General features: G+C 37.1%; 1 protein-coding gene across 1 annotated transcript in view; it reads left to right on the forward strand.

The window, feature by feature from the left end:
* The window catches only part of ARFGEF1 (ADP ribosylation factor guanine nucleotide exchange factor 1), an 84,540-nt gene that overhangs the window by 19,943 nt on the left and 45,355 nt on the right, over positions 1-19,242 (forward strand). Inside the window, exons 2-6 of the mRNA XM_005423033.2 lie at positions 6,106-6,136; positions 10,047-10,203; positions 11,263-11,409; positions 18,078-18,257; positions 18,868-19,141. Coding sequence (XP_005423090.1) covers positions 6,106-6,136; positions 10,047-10,203; positions 11,263-11,409; positions 18,078-18,257; positions 18,868-19,141 — 789 coding nt within the window. The remainder of the gene's footprint in view (positions 1-6,105; positions 6,137-10,046; positions 10,204-11,262; positions 11,410-18,077; positions 18,258-18,867; positions 19,142-19,242) is intronic.

A 19,242-nucleotide genomic window follows, 5' to 3' on the forward strand; every position in this document is an offset into this window, starting at 1 on the left:
CAACTTTTCTAGAGACTATGTTGAAGAGGGTTTGAGGGAAGGGAGGGGAGATCTCTGTTCATCCTGGAAGGTATGACGGAGAAAAAGCTATTTATAGGATTTAGAGGAAGACATAGTGCTGTGATATGTATCTTGGGAATTCCATTTAAGAAACAATTTCAGCTTTCATAATGAGTGGTTTGTTCTGCAGGCAACCCAAAATACAAATCATTTCAGTACTGTCTTCCTATAATGAATTTGCATTACACTATTACCAGTTTTAGGCAGGTCAACCTGATTTGATAATCTAGGGGAATAGCTTAGTACAGTGTTAAACTATACTGTTTAATTATTCTGGTTTGAGATCCCAGTGAGGCTTTTTATAAAACTTTCTCTTTTTTTGTCTGTTTGCTGTTGCATACACTGACACTCCATTGACATTGCAGATAGATGTATTAAAAGTTCATGAAGTTAATTACACCTCTTAGTAGTTAATTTAACTGCTACAGTTAAAAATTAAATAGGACAGGAAAATACCATAATCTGGGTTGGACAGTTCTCCATACCTCCTTAGTATGTTTCCTAACATTCCTTCCTAGTAAGGAAACAGACTGAAACTGGGGTAGTTCAGAGGCAGTGACACAAAGGCTCTATGTGAACAAGAAAAGCAGTCAGCTGGAAGCCTCAGTAAAGTCTGTGTGTGTGCTCTGGACACTGTCTCTTGGCAAATCTTAAGCTTTGTGGATGATCTGTAAGTGGCTTAGATGTTAGGGATAATGTTTGGGTGAAAGCAAGTGCTGAATTTGCAGCATGCATTTTTACATAAACTTACTGGTTTTTCTTGGATGTACTGACTTAGCAAAGATTGCCCACAGAGGGCATCCCTGGATTACCATTTTTTTAGGACAGTGGAGCTTGAGTTAAAAACAGCTGTATGTTTCTTCAGTTCCATTATTTGGGCTCCTTAGACATAATTATTTTAGTTTTTTTCCTGGAATCTGTTAGTGCCTTTTGGGTGTTAGTACTTTAGCTGAATAGACAAGAGACTTTTTGACACTGCTTGAAGCTAACAGATACTCAGAAATGAAGTAAGGTTGAGATATTTCCTGAGAAATATATTCTAATAACCCAGTTTGGGAAAGGACGTACTCAGCATGATCCGTTTGCAATTTCTTCTCTTTGAAGGAGAAATTGGGTTTTTTTTGTCCCTGTCATAGTTATATGGCTTTGCTACTGTAAGTTCAAACTTGGTATTTTTTAAAATTAAACTGTTACCATATGTGTAATAATCTTATTACATAGTTGAGAGTGTAGTTAATTGAAGTTATCTTCAAATAAATATGGAATTTCTAGTTTTATATTACAGAGTTTTTGTATACCTTCAAATGGAGAGGGACATTTTCCGTATTGTTAATGAGGGAAAATGTGGAGTCTTTAAATCATTTATTTGCCACGATATTTTGTGATACTGGAGACAGTCACTAGAATACTTGGATGGAAGAATGCAAGCAAAGTCAATTCAAGCAAAGCTATAATGCTTTAATTTGATTTCACCTTTTTTTAATATAGATAGAGGTGTAATTTAAATTCATCTTCACTGCTTGTTCCTTGGATCTTATCCACCTGCTTTGACTTGAAAGAATTGAATGCAAATTGCTTCCTTCTCACAGTAGTTTTCTATGGTATAAGTCATGTGAACTCCAAATATTGACTTGTTTCTTTGAATTATTGCAGCCTGTGCTGCTTTGGATGGTTCTACCCTCTGATTACCTAAGATGGTTATAATTCTTTAAAATGTCACTGCTTTCTGTCTTGAATTCATTATATATTTAATAAGCTTTTATTCTGATGCTTACAGTGAGAATTAGGCTTTAGATGTGCAGATCCTTGTGGAATTAAGAATTATGCATGTGCTTCTCTGGCCGTTGTATAGAATACAGTATTATGGGAATGTAATATCTACTTGTTCTTGAACACAATTCTGGTGCAAGAGTGGAAAAACAGAATGAGATATATTAAATACTTTTAGATGTGTGGGATTTACCTAACATCATATTTTATAATGAACTTGTAAAGTATTTTTCCACTTTATGGTAGTTTGCGTTTTTCCCAATAGCAAGTTCTATAAGAATTCTTTTTCCTGTAATCTAATGTACAGTTTGATGTTGATATCAGAGAATTTAGCTCTCTGCATCGTTCCTGAAGATAACATTTTAGTTATTCCTCACTTGATGAGAATGTTATCCTTTACTTCTGCCAAAGTATCACTCTAGAATATTTTTACTTCACTTAGTACGACAGCATATTTAGGTAACCAGAAGGAAATAATACCTAAAGATACCCATTTGAAATTTAGGTTATTAGAAATGCTTTTAAAGGTTTAAATCATACTTTGAATTGGATACAGGAGGTAAACAGTGAATTATTCTTAAATTGGAGTTTTGTTCAGTGTTACAATCCAGTGTTGCCCACAGCACCTACTTGACAGACATTTTGATGTTGCTGTTTGGTGTTACAGTCATTGCAAAGAAATTTGTTGATTTCATAGTTGCACATGAGATTAGCTGGTTGTAAAGTGTTAAAGGAAGAAAGGGAAAACTGGAAACTAGTTTGGGGTTTTTTATGCTGAAAACTGTAAGCATTCTGAAGAGAGTAAGGAAAGGTGTTCATATGTCATGTTAAAAGTAGTGAATTAAAGCTGGAGAGGCGAGAATGAAATTATGGATGCCTGTCGTGGTTTATCTCTGGCCAGCAACTAAGCCCTATGCAGCCTCTCACTGGCTTGTATCAGAGAGCTGGAAGGGTAAAAGTGCAAAAACTTTGGGTTGAGATAAAGATAGATTAATTTTAAAAAAAGAAAATAGGGAGAAATGACAATGAAAATCAAACACAAGAAATGTGTGATGCAAAAAAATGCAGTAGCTCACTACCAGGTGATGAATTATCAGCCAGTCCCCAAGCAACACAGGGAAACTGCACACACGCACCCTTCTCCAATTTTTTATTGCTGAGTGTGACACCCTGGGGAATTGAATACCCGTGGAGGTCTGTAGGGTTGGCTGTTCTGGTGGGCATCCCCAGCCTACTCACTGGTGGGGTGGAGTGAGAAACTGAAAAAAAGCCTTGACTCTCTGTAAGCACTGCTTAACTCAAGCATTCCTGAATTATCAACAGTGTTTCCAGCACAAATCCAAAGCACAGCACCATCTACAACCTACTGTGAAGAAAATTAGCTGCAACCCAGCCAAAACCAACAACAAAGGTCTTAGATGTTTTCAGAGATTTCTTTGAAATTATGATGGTCTGTAAAAGTGTAGATGAAATGGAAAATTATGTTGAAACTAATGTACATGACTCATTTTGCCTGTTTGGTGAAATGGTTGATGCATGCCATTGTAAAACTGCAAAATAATATATCTCTTTGATCAGCTCTAGCTTCGGTGTGCAAAAGCTTTGTGTATTTCCATTAATTCTGTCATGGAGGTCACAGAATTCTATAAAGAGGTCTTCTGGAGCTGTGTGTGAATGGGAGATTCAGAAGGAGTTTATTTTGTCATTTCTACTGTACTTTTAAATAGTTACAACTAGTTCCATTTTAGGGCACGTGATCATTTCAGTGCCATAGAGTAGTCTGAGCTGTTTTTCATAGTAATTCTGTGTTACATTGCAAAAAATACAGAGGAAGGTGTTGTCCTTCCCTACAGTTTTCATCCCCTGTTCTTGCATCTTACATTCTCTTTATTTCTTTCCTCCTAGAATGAATGTGATTCTGAAATAATAAGCTGTTCTGGCTCTGAGATCCTCTCTGTTGCAGTTTTGGTTGTGTGTTTGGAGAGAGGGAGAGCAAATTAAGGAATGTTGTCAAGCCTGGCTTCATCTTTCTTTTCTAGCTAATTTTTAGTTCTGCAAGGGTTACTTTTCCCTGCAGAACTGAAAATTGAAAAGAATACATCACTAGAATACATCCATTGAAAAGAATACATCAGTAACTGTTCTGGTTCATGTGTCTTTAACAGATTAGTTACCTAGCATGAGAATTGTTAGTCACCTTTGTTATAATCTGGTTTTCTGCTGATAATGCTGCTTGAATTTTTGTATGCTTCCTACTGGGTGTAGTTGATACGAGACCGTGAAATTGTTCTGTGATTAACTTGTGTTCTGGTGTCGAGAGCAGAGGCTGCAATCAGACAGTGAAAGAAATTAGGTGTTCTCTATTCTCAAGGGTAAAAGTAAAGTTCAAGTTTGCTGTTTTACCTTGTTAACAGTATATAATAGTATTATATCATGCTTCTCTGCAATTACAAATATTCTAGTCTTGTAAAAATAATTGATGTCAGCCACTGTAAGAACCTTCCTTTTTTATTTAACATAGGTTATAAAATCAGTGGTTTCACATGAATAGACTTAGGCAATGCTGCTTGAAATGGTAGTAACATTTAATTAGAATGATACTTATATAAACTTTTTACCTCTGGTCAGTTTTGTTGGAAACTGTAAACTTGGAAGTCATTCAGTTTATTTGTTCGTTGATAATGTTGTTTGATGGACAGACCTCAGCGTATCTCAGGGAGCAGAGTTCCTGGATGTGAATGCTAAGGTGGGAGGTAAAATAATGTAAGGTATGACGGTGTTGGAAGGGAGGAAGAGAGTTTCTTTTCCTTTCTGTTGGTCAGGAATTTGTCTTTGAGTGAGTAAAAGTCATAATGTCATAATCTGGGAGGAAGGCATACTTTACTGAAACATTGCATACCATGAGTCTTATTATTGCTACTTACTGAGGAATGCTTAGTGTCTAGATTACGGAATTATTTTCATGTTTTGTCTAGTCCTGGGTGGCCGAGATTTGATCAGCTTTTGGAGTAGCTGTTTCTGGGATCAACCAATGACCTGCTCACCTCTCAGTGTAAATATGACCATCAGTCTTACCAAAAGTAAGATACAGATTTTAAGGTGATGTGCATTCCATATGTTCAGTTCTCTCGATGTTGGGAAAGTCAGTTAGTAAACATATTTGCTCTGAGTGATTTGTGATAAAATACCAAGCATGAGAACTTGTTTTGGGTAAGTAAATCAGTATGACCATGTGAAATGGTAAATGAAGTATAGGAGGCGGACAAAGTGTGCTTTTGCTGAATGGGAGCTTGGTCAGAAAGATTAAGTTGTTGTGGTTTTTGTCAGAATCAATCCATGCCACTAGTTAAGGCCTATACACAAAAATGAAAGTATAGTGATTGGTTTAGTTGATTATGGCTTTTCATGTTTGAGCAAGACTTGATACTGGAATAGATCTCGTGAGAAGATTTCTTAAAAAACACACAGACACATTCATTCTTGATCCTGTACAGTTTATTTCAAGTATGTATTGCTTCAGCACTGGAAAACCTTGGCTTTATGAAGTTCCCTATGATTTAAGCGTGCAAAATGACTAGAGAGTAGACAAGACTAGTCTTGAATCAAAGATATTTCCTAAAATTAGTTCCAGTAATCTAAAATTATTTTGAAAATGTATAGTTAAAAATTGCTGTAAATGTTTGCTGACTGTTCATCCTTCTGTTATAATATATTTTCAAATAGTATGAAATAGAGGTGCTACAGACTTTTTTCCTCTCCCTTAGTCATTACTGTGGTATCTTACACTGTTTAAAACCAAGGGTGATAATTGGTCATTCAGATTTCATGTAAGAACTAGCAGTGGTGAATTGTTTGGTTGTGTTTCTGTGTAATATGTATTTATCAAGCAGTATATATGTAGGTAAATTTTAATAGTTTGAATAATATTTGTGTTTTCCTTATTATTTCTATATACATCAGCTGTGAAAAGAGCTGGCCAGTGTCTTCACAGAAGCATTCCAGGGACATGATGTTTAGCTGGCATGGCTGGATGCAAATTTAAGCATCCAGTTTTGAATATAGATTTGCAAAGTAATTATTATACAGTTTGCAATCAATGCAGGTGGAGGGTACAGGTACTTATGAAACTGTAAACATGTATTTTCTGTTTTATAATGATCCTGGTTTCAAATGTTTGCCTAAATAGTTTTGCTATCCAGTAGTTTTCTGTTATTTAATTTTATAAATGTGCTTATGATGCCATTTCTATAACTATGCCTTTGTTTCATTTTACAGAGGAAATAAAGGCTGAAACAGAAAAGCAAAGGTATGTGATAGTTCATCGTATTAAGTGATAGTGCTTTTAAAATCTTTAAATGTGTACCATACTTATTCTGCACGGGGAGTATGGGCTCTCTCTGAAAAACATTTTCAGCATATTTTGGGTGGTTGGTGGTGTCTGGAAATGTACAGATAGTGCTGCTTTATATGTCTGGCTGTTCTGGTGCAAGGCACAGGGCTTAGGAGAAGCAGCAGAGGGTAGCTTAGAGGGAGCAGGGTGGTACTCTCTGGCCAGGGAGCATAGGAAATAGGGATCAAAGTTGTAAAAGATCTTTGTGGATGGCACAGAAATTTCTTTCAATGTATTGCTGGAAAAGCCTTAAAGTAGATTCAGAGAAGGGGGAAGAATGCAGGTAAAAGACTTGAAGTGAGTGATCAGAGGGAGGAGGTTGGGGCAAGGAAGTGGGAGTGAGCAGAGAAAAGTAGTGTAACTGGCAAAGATAGTGTCTGGAAAGGACCTTGTTAGGGAATAGGTAGAGATTTGTGAAGGCAGTCCTTCAACAAGTGATGGTAAAACCAAAAATTGACATTCAGCAGTCTTTTGCTCTCAACAAACTTCTAAGTATTGCTAAGCTGTGGGATCTGTTATTGGCATTTCGTAACATGTTCCACAGGATTGTCTTCCCCATCCAGTGTACATTCCTAACTCTTGACTTAGGGCTGTGAGGTGAAGACTGTTCATACCACTTGTTGAGAGAATTGGATCAGTGGTTGAAACTGAGGATGAAAGTGTTCTTAGGCAGCTAGGTGCTGCTTGGGGGTATCTATTCTGCCCTGTGACTGGATTTCAGTATTGGGGAAATCATTAAAACCACAGCTGTCAAAGTTGGATGCTAACAATTTCTGCTTCATCTCCTGGATATTTGAGCAGAAATCTACAATTTTGGTTTGGAAAATAGAATCACTTCTAGCTGTAATTAAGTCAGTAGGAACTTTGTTTCAGAAGATGTAAAGGAAAACATAATATCAAATGTGCTGAAAAATTTAGTTTTGCAGCTTATCAAATTGGGTTTGTAAAACTTAAAGGGTGCATCTGATTGAGACTGTGCTTTGCTTTCCCCCAGCAAAATGAAGTCAATACAATGAGCTCATAGTAAGACTGTAAAAATAAATTTCATATTTATATAGTGTTTAGAAAACATTGCATCCAGCACTACAAGATTGTCTCAGACAGAAAGTAATAATATGAATTTATAATAGGTTTTTCTTAGAGTGGTATAAATAAAGCAGAAGTCCACATTGTGAAGCATGATAAGAAAAAATGCTTTAGTTAAATATTCAGTGAGAGATACTTGTTCTGGGCACTGAATAAGGAAAAGTAATATCCAGTCCTGTAGTTAAATACCATGCTAAAACTAATGAGACCACAGAATTAAAATAATTTATACAAATGTGGTTGAGCCATTTCTGAACTTCCAGTGTATAATTTCTGCCCTATCAATATCTGAAGTTGTGATTTTTTTGGGGATAGAATGTGTATTTCTTATCCTCATATAGGCATATTCTAAACAGATTTTGATTTTTTTGGTGCTGTCTTTATTTTGACAGTAGCCTTTTGCTACTGTGAAGGTTTTGCTGGACTTGGAAATTGTGAATGGACTTCTCTATTCTTACTGTAGAGTCAAATTGTTTAGGTGCAGTAGAAAATACTGTTTTTCTAGGCCCTAGAGTAGAGAAACTTCTTAGTCTATTAAATTATTTTCAGGATCTTCCTTCTGTAATTGAGATTCAAATGCCCTAATAAGGGATTTCTAATGATGAGTGTTTAAATTTTTCCAGTCCCTGTTCAAGGTAACTGATCTCAGTTAACCAGGAATGAACTGAACAGTAGATAATTTCCACTTTCCAGAAATTTTGCATGGAAAACATCTCCTTTTGTTCTCTATTTGTTTTTTAAACAGAACTGGTATTTGGTAGTGGGGTGGAGGGGAAGGGAATAAAAAAGTACAAGCTGATTTATATAACCATTACACAGCAAATGCTGCCAAAATAAATTTCTAAATCCATTATTTGATGCATACCTTAGCCTTTCTCTATGGCTAATACATAAATACCAGTATATTTCATAATTCCCGTGCTTTGTAGATGCCTTGGGGGAAGAAGGTTTTGGGAATAGTTGCTGGGTTTAGAAGCAATTCACTGACATTAAGTCCTTTCGAGTTTCTCTTCTCTGCTTTCTGCTATCCCCTTCCCTTACATTACCAGCAGTGTGAAGAGCTTACTGAGTTGCTTTTCCAGAGACAAATGTGCATCATCTTCCATATTTAATATCTTTTTAAAATAGCTTTCAGTTCAGAGAATTAGGAGATGCTCCAGGCTAATGTAGCAGCTTGCTGTGGCATGGGTTCTTCATTTTTGGAATTTCACCATGGCCTGCTCCTTGCTTTGAACAATTCTGGGTTTATTTCCAGAGTGGTCTTTTTAACTTAATTTTAATGGTTTCAATGGACATAATCACTAGGTGAGGTACAGTCTTGTCATAAGATACAAGCAATAGACAACTGCCCTTTCATTCCTCAGAGTAAAGCTTTTGTAGGAGTATCAGAGAGATTCAGGAACATAGGAGAATCATGTACTTCCTCTGCAGCTTATCTGATTAGGGTGTTGTTCAAAAGAGCTCTGCTTCCAGCAAAAAAATACAGGGCCATAAATAAAGTTATGCATCCAACAAAAAAAACCCAAAAAACCCAAAGCAACTCTGGCTTTCTTCAGGGGTTTCTTTTTTTTTCTTTCAGGAAAAAAATGTGTAGGGATAAATTCTTAAACCTTCAAAAGAGATGTAGCCAGTAAAAAGTAGCATCTTAATACTAATTACTCACTCTTAAGTCTTGAATTTGGGTGCCCTTTTTAAGCAACCTAAACAAGATCTGTTTGAATGTGGTGACAGATATAATCTCAAGGACAATTCAGCCTGCTCCTTGAAAAGCTGAAACTAATTTGTATTGATTAGTTTAAGGCCCACTCCATAATGTGTGGGACTGCGGTCATGCTTTGGATTTATAATAAACTCTTAGCAGTTCATTCTACTACTTAGGGAACATGAAATTGAGTGCATTCCTTGAAGCATCTGTTTTAATTAGCAACATGCATGAGAGCTGTATTTGAATGCAGTTGTTCTACCAAGATCTATTTGGATTACTGCAGGAATTCTGTAAGCCTTCTCTACAGAATATGACACTTTGCACTTTTTTTAATATTGCTTTTCAAGCCTGTGTAAGACAGTGTTGTTTACCTTTTATCTAAAGCTACCTGTGAGTGCAAAAAAAAGGTTGGGAATGCTTTATATAAAGGTGATGAGTTATTCTATGGAATGAAAAATCAAAACATTTTGCTTTGAGCCAAAGTGAAAAACTGCATTGATGCACTCAAATTAGTGAAAAATGACCCATTCCTAATTATTCTTTTGTGGTATTAATGAGCATGACCTTTCTAAAGGTGCTGTAATCAATAAAATTTCAACAGTTCAGAAGTTTCTTGCTTTTGTACAGTTAGTAATTTCAGATAATTTACCCAAGTGAGAGATGTTGGTAACCACTCAACTGTTAAATTAACTGGTGTTACCTGAAGCAGAGATTGAGATAAAGGTTCTGCTGGTTTTGTTCTGTTAGTTTGTTGCTTTTGCCAGTCTAGTAAGGGGAATCCTTTGGTATTTGAGAGGAAGCAAGTCTTTCTGCTTCCAAGCCTGCAGGTACCTTAGTGGGCATAGTGGGTCAATTTGCCTGGTCCACAAAGGAGCCATGAAGTGTAAAAGGTGTTAAAAATACTTTATGAATTACTATTGTTACAAGTTTCTTTCCTAATGTTAATTTTTTTGATATTTCATTCATAAACATTGTGGTGGTGAGAACAATTTGTGTGATCACTTTACAGTATTCTAATACAGTCATTCTGTTTAGTCCCCCTCATGGAGAAGCAAAGTCTGGTTCAAGCACTCTTCCACCTGTGAAATCAAAGACAAGCTTCATTGAAGCGGACAAATACTTCCTACCATTTGAATTGGCATGCCAGTCCAAGTGCCCCAGGATTGTCAGTACATCTCTAGATTGTTTACAGGTCTGTATGAAGATGAGTTTTAACTATCAACTGTAAAATCCTGTTGCTTTAGAGGGGGAGTAGCTATATGTAATAAATAATGTCATGGGGTTTTATTATTTTTCTCGATTGTACGCACAACCAAATAGAATGTGTTTCTCACAAAATATCAATGTATGCTTTATTGATTATGTAGTGTATGTGTGTGTTTCTTTGTGTATATGTTTTACCAGCGTTTCCTGGTTGGATTATTATGTACAGCAACCTATTTTCAATGTATGTTGAGCTAACACAGCAGTTACAGCATTAGCAAATTCATTTTATACTATTTATAATCACAGTATAATATTTACAATTTGAGATGTCTAATCTCAAAATTCTTAAGATTCCTATAATGTTTTCAGAGGAAATTCTGCAACATTGTATCTAGCCATTTACTCCTCTAGAGCTGCCCAACAGTGAACTCAATTTATAGTCACAGGCACATGTGTACCTGGCCTGCTCTCATACCATGATGCTACTCTGTGTAGCATGGGGATTGACAAATACTCTCATACCTAAAGTGTTCAGAAGAGGATTTTACTAGTTCAGAAGAGGATTTTACTAATTTTGTAATAAATTTCACTTCTAAGTATTGAAGACATAGAGAAAGCAAAGGATACTAGAAAACCTAACACCAGAAGAAACTCTAAAAAATAGAACACTAGCTAGTAGCTCAAATAGAGAGCATTTGCAGATGGTTTATCTCGTATAAAAAGCATTTGTATATTGACTATAAATGAAGACTTCTGTGATATGAGTTGGTTTTTAGAATCCTGTTTGTTATAGAAAAATAACTGCTGAGCAACACTTTAACATTAAACTTGCTGACAAACTTTGTATAGCAGTTGCTGACTGAAAATAGAATAAATCTGGAGGATATGTAAAAAATCCTTGATGTTTTATGATACATGGGGTAAAAGGTACTGTTTTATTTATTCTGTGCTAGTTAGAACTATCAAGTGAATTTAATTATTATAACAAAAAGCTGGCTTAGTTTTTTAAAGCTCTTATTTACATGGGTTTTTTTCCTCTCTCCAGAAACTTATAGCATATGGGCACTTGACAGGGAATGCTCCAGACAGTACAGCTCCAGGAAAAAAACTAATTGATAGAATTATCGAGACAATATGTGGCTGTTTTCAAGGCCCTCAAACAGACGAAGGGGTTCAGCTACAAATAATAAAGGTAACATGTTTCATATTTCCTGTATTTATAGTGATGGCAGCAGGAAGACGTTCTTGACCTCAGAGTTCAAAACCAGAAGTGCTTAATTTGTAAATGTCATGGTAGTGTTAAAATACTTTCTTCATCTTGTTTTTTGGAGATGGAAACTCCCTATTCTTTGCCCTTCCCCTAATTTCTTCCACTGCATTTTGGGTGAACTCATGGTTGTGGCCTCAAGTCTAGTACATAGACCACTGGGTGAAATTCATTCACAGCAGACCTGTGGAGTCTCTAATTGTAAGGAATTACTGTCAAACAATCCTGCACTCCCAGTGGGGGAAATGGTAATTAAGCAGCAGATTTTAAAATCCATTTTGGAATTTGTTGATGAAATGCAATTAAACCTGGCAGTTGGACATTACCATGGTAGCTTTGTACTGCTGTGTCATACACTTTTGCTTGAAGGAGGTCCAGGGTTTGTTTCCACAGCTTATATAAATGTTGCATGTGGAGTTTGTACACATGTTTCTGGGGAACCTGTTTTCTGATTGCAGCCATTAATTATGGGTATTTGTTTCAGGAAATTACTATGCCAAGTACTAGAATTTGGCTGCTTAGTGGAAATGCTGTACCCTGTTCCTGTAACAGCAATCTTTAAATGGCTGTGATGGTGAGCAGCAGTGAAAATACATTTGAAGTTAGTTAAGCAAAATGGAGTGTTTGTTACCTCATAATCTTGTGTATATGTATCCTGAGGCATTGGCATTTCTTGCATATTGTACATAATTGTATTAATGCAAAGAATGTACTTTGTTCTTCTCCTTTTCATAGCTCAAACCTTCCCTGTTCTTTTTGCACTCCACTTCTCCTGCAGATAGTTATTACAAACGTTGGTTCATGCTGCTGTTTTCTAGATTTGTTGTGTTGTTTTGCCCATGTGTTTAAGATGTTTTCCATCCTGCAAAGGGAAGTTTTATTGGTTTAAACTTTCAATGGCTGGAACTATTGTAACTCTCTCTCATTGTAATACTGTCTCTTTGAATATTTTCTTATTCCAGTCTTCCCTCCTGAAGGGGCTTTAAGAGCCCCTGAAGGGGCTTTAAGAGTTAATACTCCTTCTGTTCAGGAGAAGATTTGAAAAAGTCAGTTCTTAAACAATTGCAAATTGCATTAAGTGTGTACACTCTTTTAGTGCCTTAATTTTTTTTACTGTTTAAATCTAGCTAATTGCCATGTTAGAGTAACTGGGAAAGTAAGAGAGTGCTGCTTGAACTTTGACTCCATCTTTGTCCAATAGACAGAACACCATAAAAAGCTTGAAAATTTTAAATAGCCTTGGCAAAGACCAGAACTTTTGACTTTGGAAGAATAATGAAACTTCTAAGTTGGTCATACTCTCTTAGGCCTCCTAACTCTTCAATTCTGAGATGAATGTGGACCCTGCTTCTCCAGTATGATTTGAAGGATGATAATCTTAGACTCTTCTGTGGTTCTGGTAGTTAGTGTGTTGTCTGAAGAATCTTAATTCCATCAGGAAGATAGAAGGCAGCAGACCTGGATCTACCGCTTTTTTGTGCCGGTGTTCCCAGGCTGTTACCCACAACATAAGCAGCACTTCCACAGGGCAGCTGCTTCACCAACGCCACAGTGAAAGCTGAGAACTTTGATCACTTGGTTGCCTTCCTCTCTGGAGGGTTGTCTTGGTTCTGCATGCAGAATGGATGGCCCTTGGGTAGCGTGCTGCCCTCACTCTGGGATCAGGGAGCCATCATGGGGCAAGAGCTAACAGGCACTGCAGGTTTCCTACTTACTGGGTGCCTTTCCGGGGTGGAGTCATCTTCAGCCAGTTCCCAACTAGTAGAGCCACTCAGACATTCTGAAAAGACCTTTCTGCTGACTACCAGGGAAATAATCTTGCTGACACAGAGAAGTGCATTTTGTCTTTTTTTAGCTATCTAAGCTTTAGAGTCATGTCCTGCAACAGGAGACACCAGTTTAACTTTTCTGCTCCTATCGCTTGCATCTCTTCTCTCCGCTTCGCTCCCCTCCCCTCCCCTCCCCTCCCCTCTCCTCTCCCCTCCCCTCCCCTCCTCTCCTCTCCTCTCCTGCCCTTGTTCTTCATCTCCAGGCTGTGTGATGAACCAGAATGGGAAATTGGCCTTTTCCTTCCTTTCCCTTGTAGTTTAGTTTGATTGGGTGTAATTCTGATGTGAAGCCACACAACTTTCTTGTATAGTTGTTGTGGTGGGGATTGTGGTGGCAGAAACAATGCAAATAATTAGACCGCTGATGCAATTAAAAGTAGTTTATTCAAATTGTGTGAAATAACATCCCTTGATTGAATCTTTCTGCCTCCAGGCTTGCTTTCCTAAGGCTGCTGTGGTATTTGTGGTGTGTGAGTGCAGACTTGCACTGACAGTTGCAGAGGTCTTGAAGTTCTGTTTACGTGTCTTCTGGCCTTTTGGTGCCTGAAGAACTAAAACTTATGGCAAAACTTTTTTTTTTACTTTTTTTTTTTAAATCTGTAAGGAAGGAATAAGGATGAGGAGGCAGTATTTAACATGATATCAACTGTTTACACTCATGTGTTTTCTTTCCTTGGTTTGCCATATGGAAAGTATATGATATTATATAGGTACTTTTACAGCTTAACTTCTTATGTTTGTTTGTGCTGGATAGCTGTAGTCTGAAAAGTTGAATGTTATTTCGTGACTTTTTTTTAGTGTCACTTTAAAATTATTTATCTATGCAGGTTATTTGATGTATTTGTTATTTTGTAGCTTAAGGAGTTCGGTTTCCAGTGTTTTCAAAAGTCAGTCCATGCTAACACATTATTTTGTGATAAGTAAATGTTTGAACTGCAACTTAACTTAAAAAAAAATTGGAAATAACTCTGTAGACCCTCTCAAAGGAAAGAGAATTATGTGATTCTAGTAGCTAATTCACACTAGAGAGTGGAGCTAGGGCTGCTGTGTTTTATGTGCTGTTCCAAGTACTCCGGAGTTTCCAGGCAACTGAATTACGAAATCAAGGCAAAGTAAGCCCGTGCTGATCAGATGACAGCTGTACTGTGTCATAAATCTTCCAAAGATAAGATGATCAGAGGAAGAAAAAACTGACCCTGAGTTGAAAATTTTTCTCCTGGTTGTAGTTGTATTATTTTGCTGTAACTATGCTGTTCTTATACAATATTCAGTGTGAGAGGAATCAAAAGTTTAGAGTTATAGATGGATGTTGGGTGTTTTTAGTAGAGGATTATTGTTAATTTAGTTTACTTTTAAAATTACATTTGTTTTGCTTCACAAAGCATGATACTTCCTGAACTGTTCTAATCCATTTGTTTTAAATAATAGAAAATTCACTTGGCAAATGTGCTTCAGGCTAAAAGAAAAAATACTGTGGGTGTCACACAAAGATATGATAATCTATAACTCAGGAAGTTATCCTGGGGATTTTTCTCCTTTCCCAAAGCCATCCAATGGTTGTTTATAAAAATTAATAATCTTTATTTATAGTAAGTAGGTGGCAGCACAGAACTGTAGGGTTTTTCCCAAACACAGAACAGTAAGCATGGAGGACTGGAGGGGAAGCATAAGGAAACAAACTCACAGTCAGGATGGTAGCCAGCAGTTTCAGGGCAAGGAAGGCTTGTTGGCTGATGGTATTTTTGCAGGCTTTGTGGCAAAGAAAGCTTTTTTGGAAGGACCTGAAGGAGAATAAGGTGGCTCTAACCTTTCACAAAGGTGTCCTTCTGTTTCTAAAGGGCAGCAAAGGGGAGGAGTAAATAAAGTAGGCTTTTTTTTCCTTCCTTATTAGCTCACAGTGAGGATACTGTGGGAGCAGATGAGCTAAGTGTGACCAGAAGGAGTGGGAACTCAATTGCAAAAGGCCTTGAGCAGCAAAACTACACGGTAGAAAAGAGCAACGTAATGCTTTGACTCCATAGGAGTAGCTTGCTGTTTTGACCTCTGCAGAGAACCATTTGTCTGTCCAGGCTTTTCCCTTAGCCCATCCCTTGTCCTAGCAGGCATTTTAATACTCTGCGTCTACTGAAATACTTTTAAAACAACCAAAACCCCAAAACTAAACACCAGAGAACCACCTGAGGGTGCTTTTGTTTTCTATGATTTTTACTTGTATTGATGAGTTGCTGTTAAAATAGTACAGGTGGCTTCATGTTCTGGACCTGTTGCAAAATCAGAGTAAGAGTGTGGCTGGGAGGAAGGCAGAGCTTTTGTTACTCCATCTCTCAAGGACCTGTGTTGTGTAGCAGTTTTGGATTTTGAGGTGATTGTCCTCTACTCATCTGTCATCCCTCTCCCCTCTCTTCTTCCCTGTGTTGGACATAGTGGTTGTTTGGTCACAGAGTAAAGGGGAGTAACATGAAGAAAAATACTAAAATAAGAAAGGAAGTGAGTTCTAACATGTGAGTTCACAAGGGTTTCAGAGGAGCAGTAGTGCCACTCCTGCTCATAACGTGTGGTTTCTCAGGATTAGCTGTCATGCCATTGTGATAATGATACACTCTTCTATGATAGAGAATCAGGTGACGTTGTCTAGGGCATATCATCAAATATTGAGCCCTAAATGGAAACTGTCAAGAGGGAAGGATGTTCAGAAAGTTATTGTAAAATTCTTTCTGTCTTGCAATTTTTTTTGTATTTCTACTGGTCTGGCATACTAGCAGAAGAGAAATGGCACTGAAATGTGAAATTAGAATAACTAATAGCCTGAGGATGACTCTAAATTGTAAGGAATATGGAAGATATTAGCAAAAGATCAAAGCAAAAAATGCTTATCAGTTTGCAAATGTGTATGGTAGTCATTAAGATACGTACCTAGTGCCTGGGAAGGAAAGAAACCCAAAGAAGTGACTATCAAGAGCTCTGTAAACTCTTGTATAGTTTGATATCTGCAGGGAGAAGCCCTGTAGAAAGACTGATTCCTCAGGCTGCAGAGATAATATTATTCAGTGAATTTGGATTAATACATTAAGGAGGTATGTCTCAGTGTGTGTTTGAAGCATTGCTTTGCTTCCACACCTCTAATCAGGTGGTGTGAAAAGAACCAAGCTCTGCTATTCATAACAAGGATATTGAAAAAAACTTAGGAAATTCAAGCTGTTAAGCCAATTAAAACAAGAGAGCACATAATCTATCTGTAGCCTTGTCACCTTTCTCTACTAGCTGGCTCTACTTTCTATTATTAAAAGTTGGGTGAAAAAACATCATAAGATTTCACTGAACTGAGATGGAAGTTCAAATTGAATTTTCAAATATCAGCTTCTTACTCATCCAAATATAAGAAGGAGACAGGAGATGACACAAAGATGCCATTAACTTTATGAATGACATCACCAGAACTAAAGGTGGAGACTGGATCCCCCTACACCTTTCATTGGTGTCCTGAGTGCTAGGCTGCAAGAGACCTTGTCTTCCAAGTGAAGAGCTGTAGGTGGTTCTTAAACTGGTATATTAAGTATGTGTGTGTACATGTACCAGTGGTATAATTTGTAACTGAGTGAAAGAAATATTAACTAATCTAAATATGTACTGTGTTGAGTCCAGACAGTAGTGGTTTGGAAAAAATAGCTGTTTATGCCTGGGCTCCACTTGTTCAGCTTGTTTTCTAGAGTGACTGATTTTACTTTTTAAGGGGTTTGAGTGAGAGATGGGTACTATTTCTCCACTTCTTGGTGCCTTGTGTGTATAGAAGTTCTGACAATGTCAGTAAGAGATGTCAGGTGTGGTTTGATGAGTAAATTACCCAAAACTTGAAATAACTTTTGTTTTTAACTGTGATAAATTTTTAAAAAATAGGATCTTTCCAGTGCTTCCAGTTTTTTCTTTCTTACTCTAAACATCCCATTAAATGGTAACTGTCTAAGTTTTTAATGCTCAAAATTCCCGCATTCCTTCCATGGATTACAGTGATGAATGCAAACCATTGCAAACCAGGCTCTCCCCCTTTCTTTCCACTCTCCTACACACACCTCTGACAGTGTTTTCAAACCCTGTCCTCAGGTTTTATCTGCCTCTATTTCTGCTCTTTAATCCTGCCTGCCTCTGCCTCACATAAAGGTAATTTGTTCCTTACTTCTGTGTTATCTGATCTTCCACAGGCTTATGTGCTTTTTTTTTTCTAAAGAGAGGCAGATATTACCAGGATCAGGAAGAAATAAACAAATTTCTACAGAGGGGCCAACACAATTTTCTAGCGTCTACCAAAAAGAGCTGTTATAAAGGGCAGTTGTCTGAGTATAGCTGTCTAACCTCATACTCAGTTTTTGTTCATCACATTTACATTTATTTCTAAAACAACTTTTGGACCCTTTGGCTTCCCTTCCAGGCTTTAATGGGTAGTCTCTTCCTGTTTTGTGTTTAGAAAATTTGAGGATGACTTCTATTAGCTACCTCTCTGTTGGTTCCTTTGGTTGCTTCATGCTGTTACATGCTATGAAACATGTAATACTTTGATATGTTGATGAAAAACACTCAGTTTAATATAACTGGTATGATTTTCGATTATGGCTACAAGAATATGTGGGAAAATATAATGAAATTGCAGTTCAAAATATTCATTTAGATATATTTTAGAAGTATTTGTCCAGTGTTGGTATTTATTAGTTTGCAAACTTTTTGACTGATAAATGTTTTGACTGGTAAATGTATATATGTGTGTTTATTTAGGCTTTGCTCACTGCAGTAACATCTCAACACATAGAAATCCACGAAGGAACAGTACTACAGGCTGTAAGAACATGTTACAATATCTACCTAGCAAGCAAAAATCTTATCAATCAAACTACAGCCAAGGCCACTCTAACACAAATGCTGAATGTCATTTTTGCACGTATGGAAAATCAAGCAGTGAGTATCTCAGTATCTTTATTTAGAAATTACCTCTTGAAAGCAAACCAGCTTGAGACATGTGTTTTATCATTATTAGGCTTTTCAGCTTTTCTAACTTGGGTATTTTGGGGGAAAAAAAGAATCTGGTATCTGATATTTTTCTTCTTGTGTTTTGCCCTCTGAAATAGGTGGAAAATATGAAGTTTGGGGGTGGGGGTGGTGTATAGAAGTCACAGAAATTCTTCCCTTTCTGGGGATTCCAGAACAAGGGACCACAAAAAAGAGTTTGCCTTGATGTTTTTCCAAACACACCTTGTTTATTGTCACATCTACTCCCTGAGCTTCTTCATAGGGCAGGCAGATGACTCTTGGCTCTATGATTTATGTAGGGTGGTCATCCCTTCTTTGATAGTGAAGATATGAACTACATGCATAGTTGGGAAGCAGCCCTCTTGCAATGGATTATCCCATGATACTGAAGTTATTTATAATTAAACAAAGATGCATTTTCTTAAACTGTTACTGTGTAAGCAGAAACAATGGAAATGTCATCTTTATAAAATAATGCATATATCTTATTGTTTTATTTTGATAGTGAACTTCTTCTGTGTTTGCAATGCTTTTGTAGCTTCAGGAAGCCAAACAGATGGAAAAGGAAAGACACAGACAGCAACACCATCTCCAGCAGTCTCCAGTAAGCCATCATGAGCCTGAATCACCTCAGTTGAGACATATTCCAGCACAGGCTGATCAGCTGTCCAAAGACCATGAGAGAGAGCTTGACCACAGCACAAACGATGTGGACAAGAACCTTCAAGAAGATATTGAGGCAGAAAATGGATCTGACATTTCTAGTGCTGAAAATGAACAGACAGAAGCTGACCAAGCCACAGCAGCAGAAAGTAATCAGTGTGTATTTCTGTTTCATGGAGGGAGGGAAAAGGTCTGTAAAAAGAAAGGCTTGAGGATTGTCTTTTTTGTCTGTCCCAAATCTGAAGTAAGG

This window comes from Geospiza fortis, unplaced genomic scaffold, assembly GCF_000277835.1.
Source record: "Geospiza fortis unplaced genomic scaffold, GeoFor_1.0 scaffold121, whole genome shotgun sequence".
In the NCBI taxonomy this organism is placed as follows: Eukaryota; Metazoa; Chordata; class Aves; order Passeriformes; family Thraupidae; genus Geospiza; species Geospiza fortis.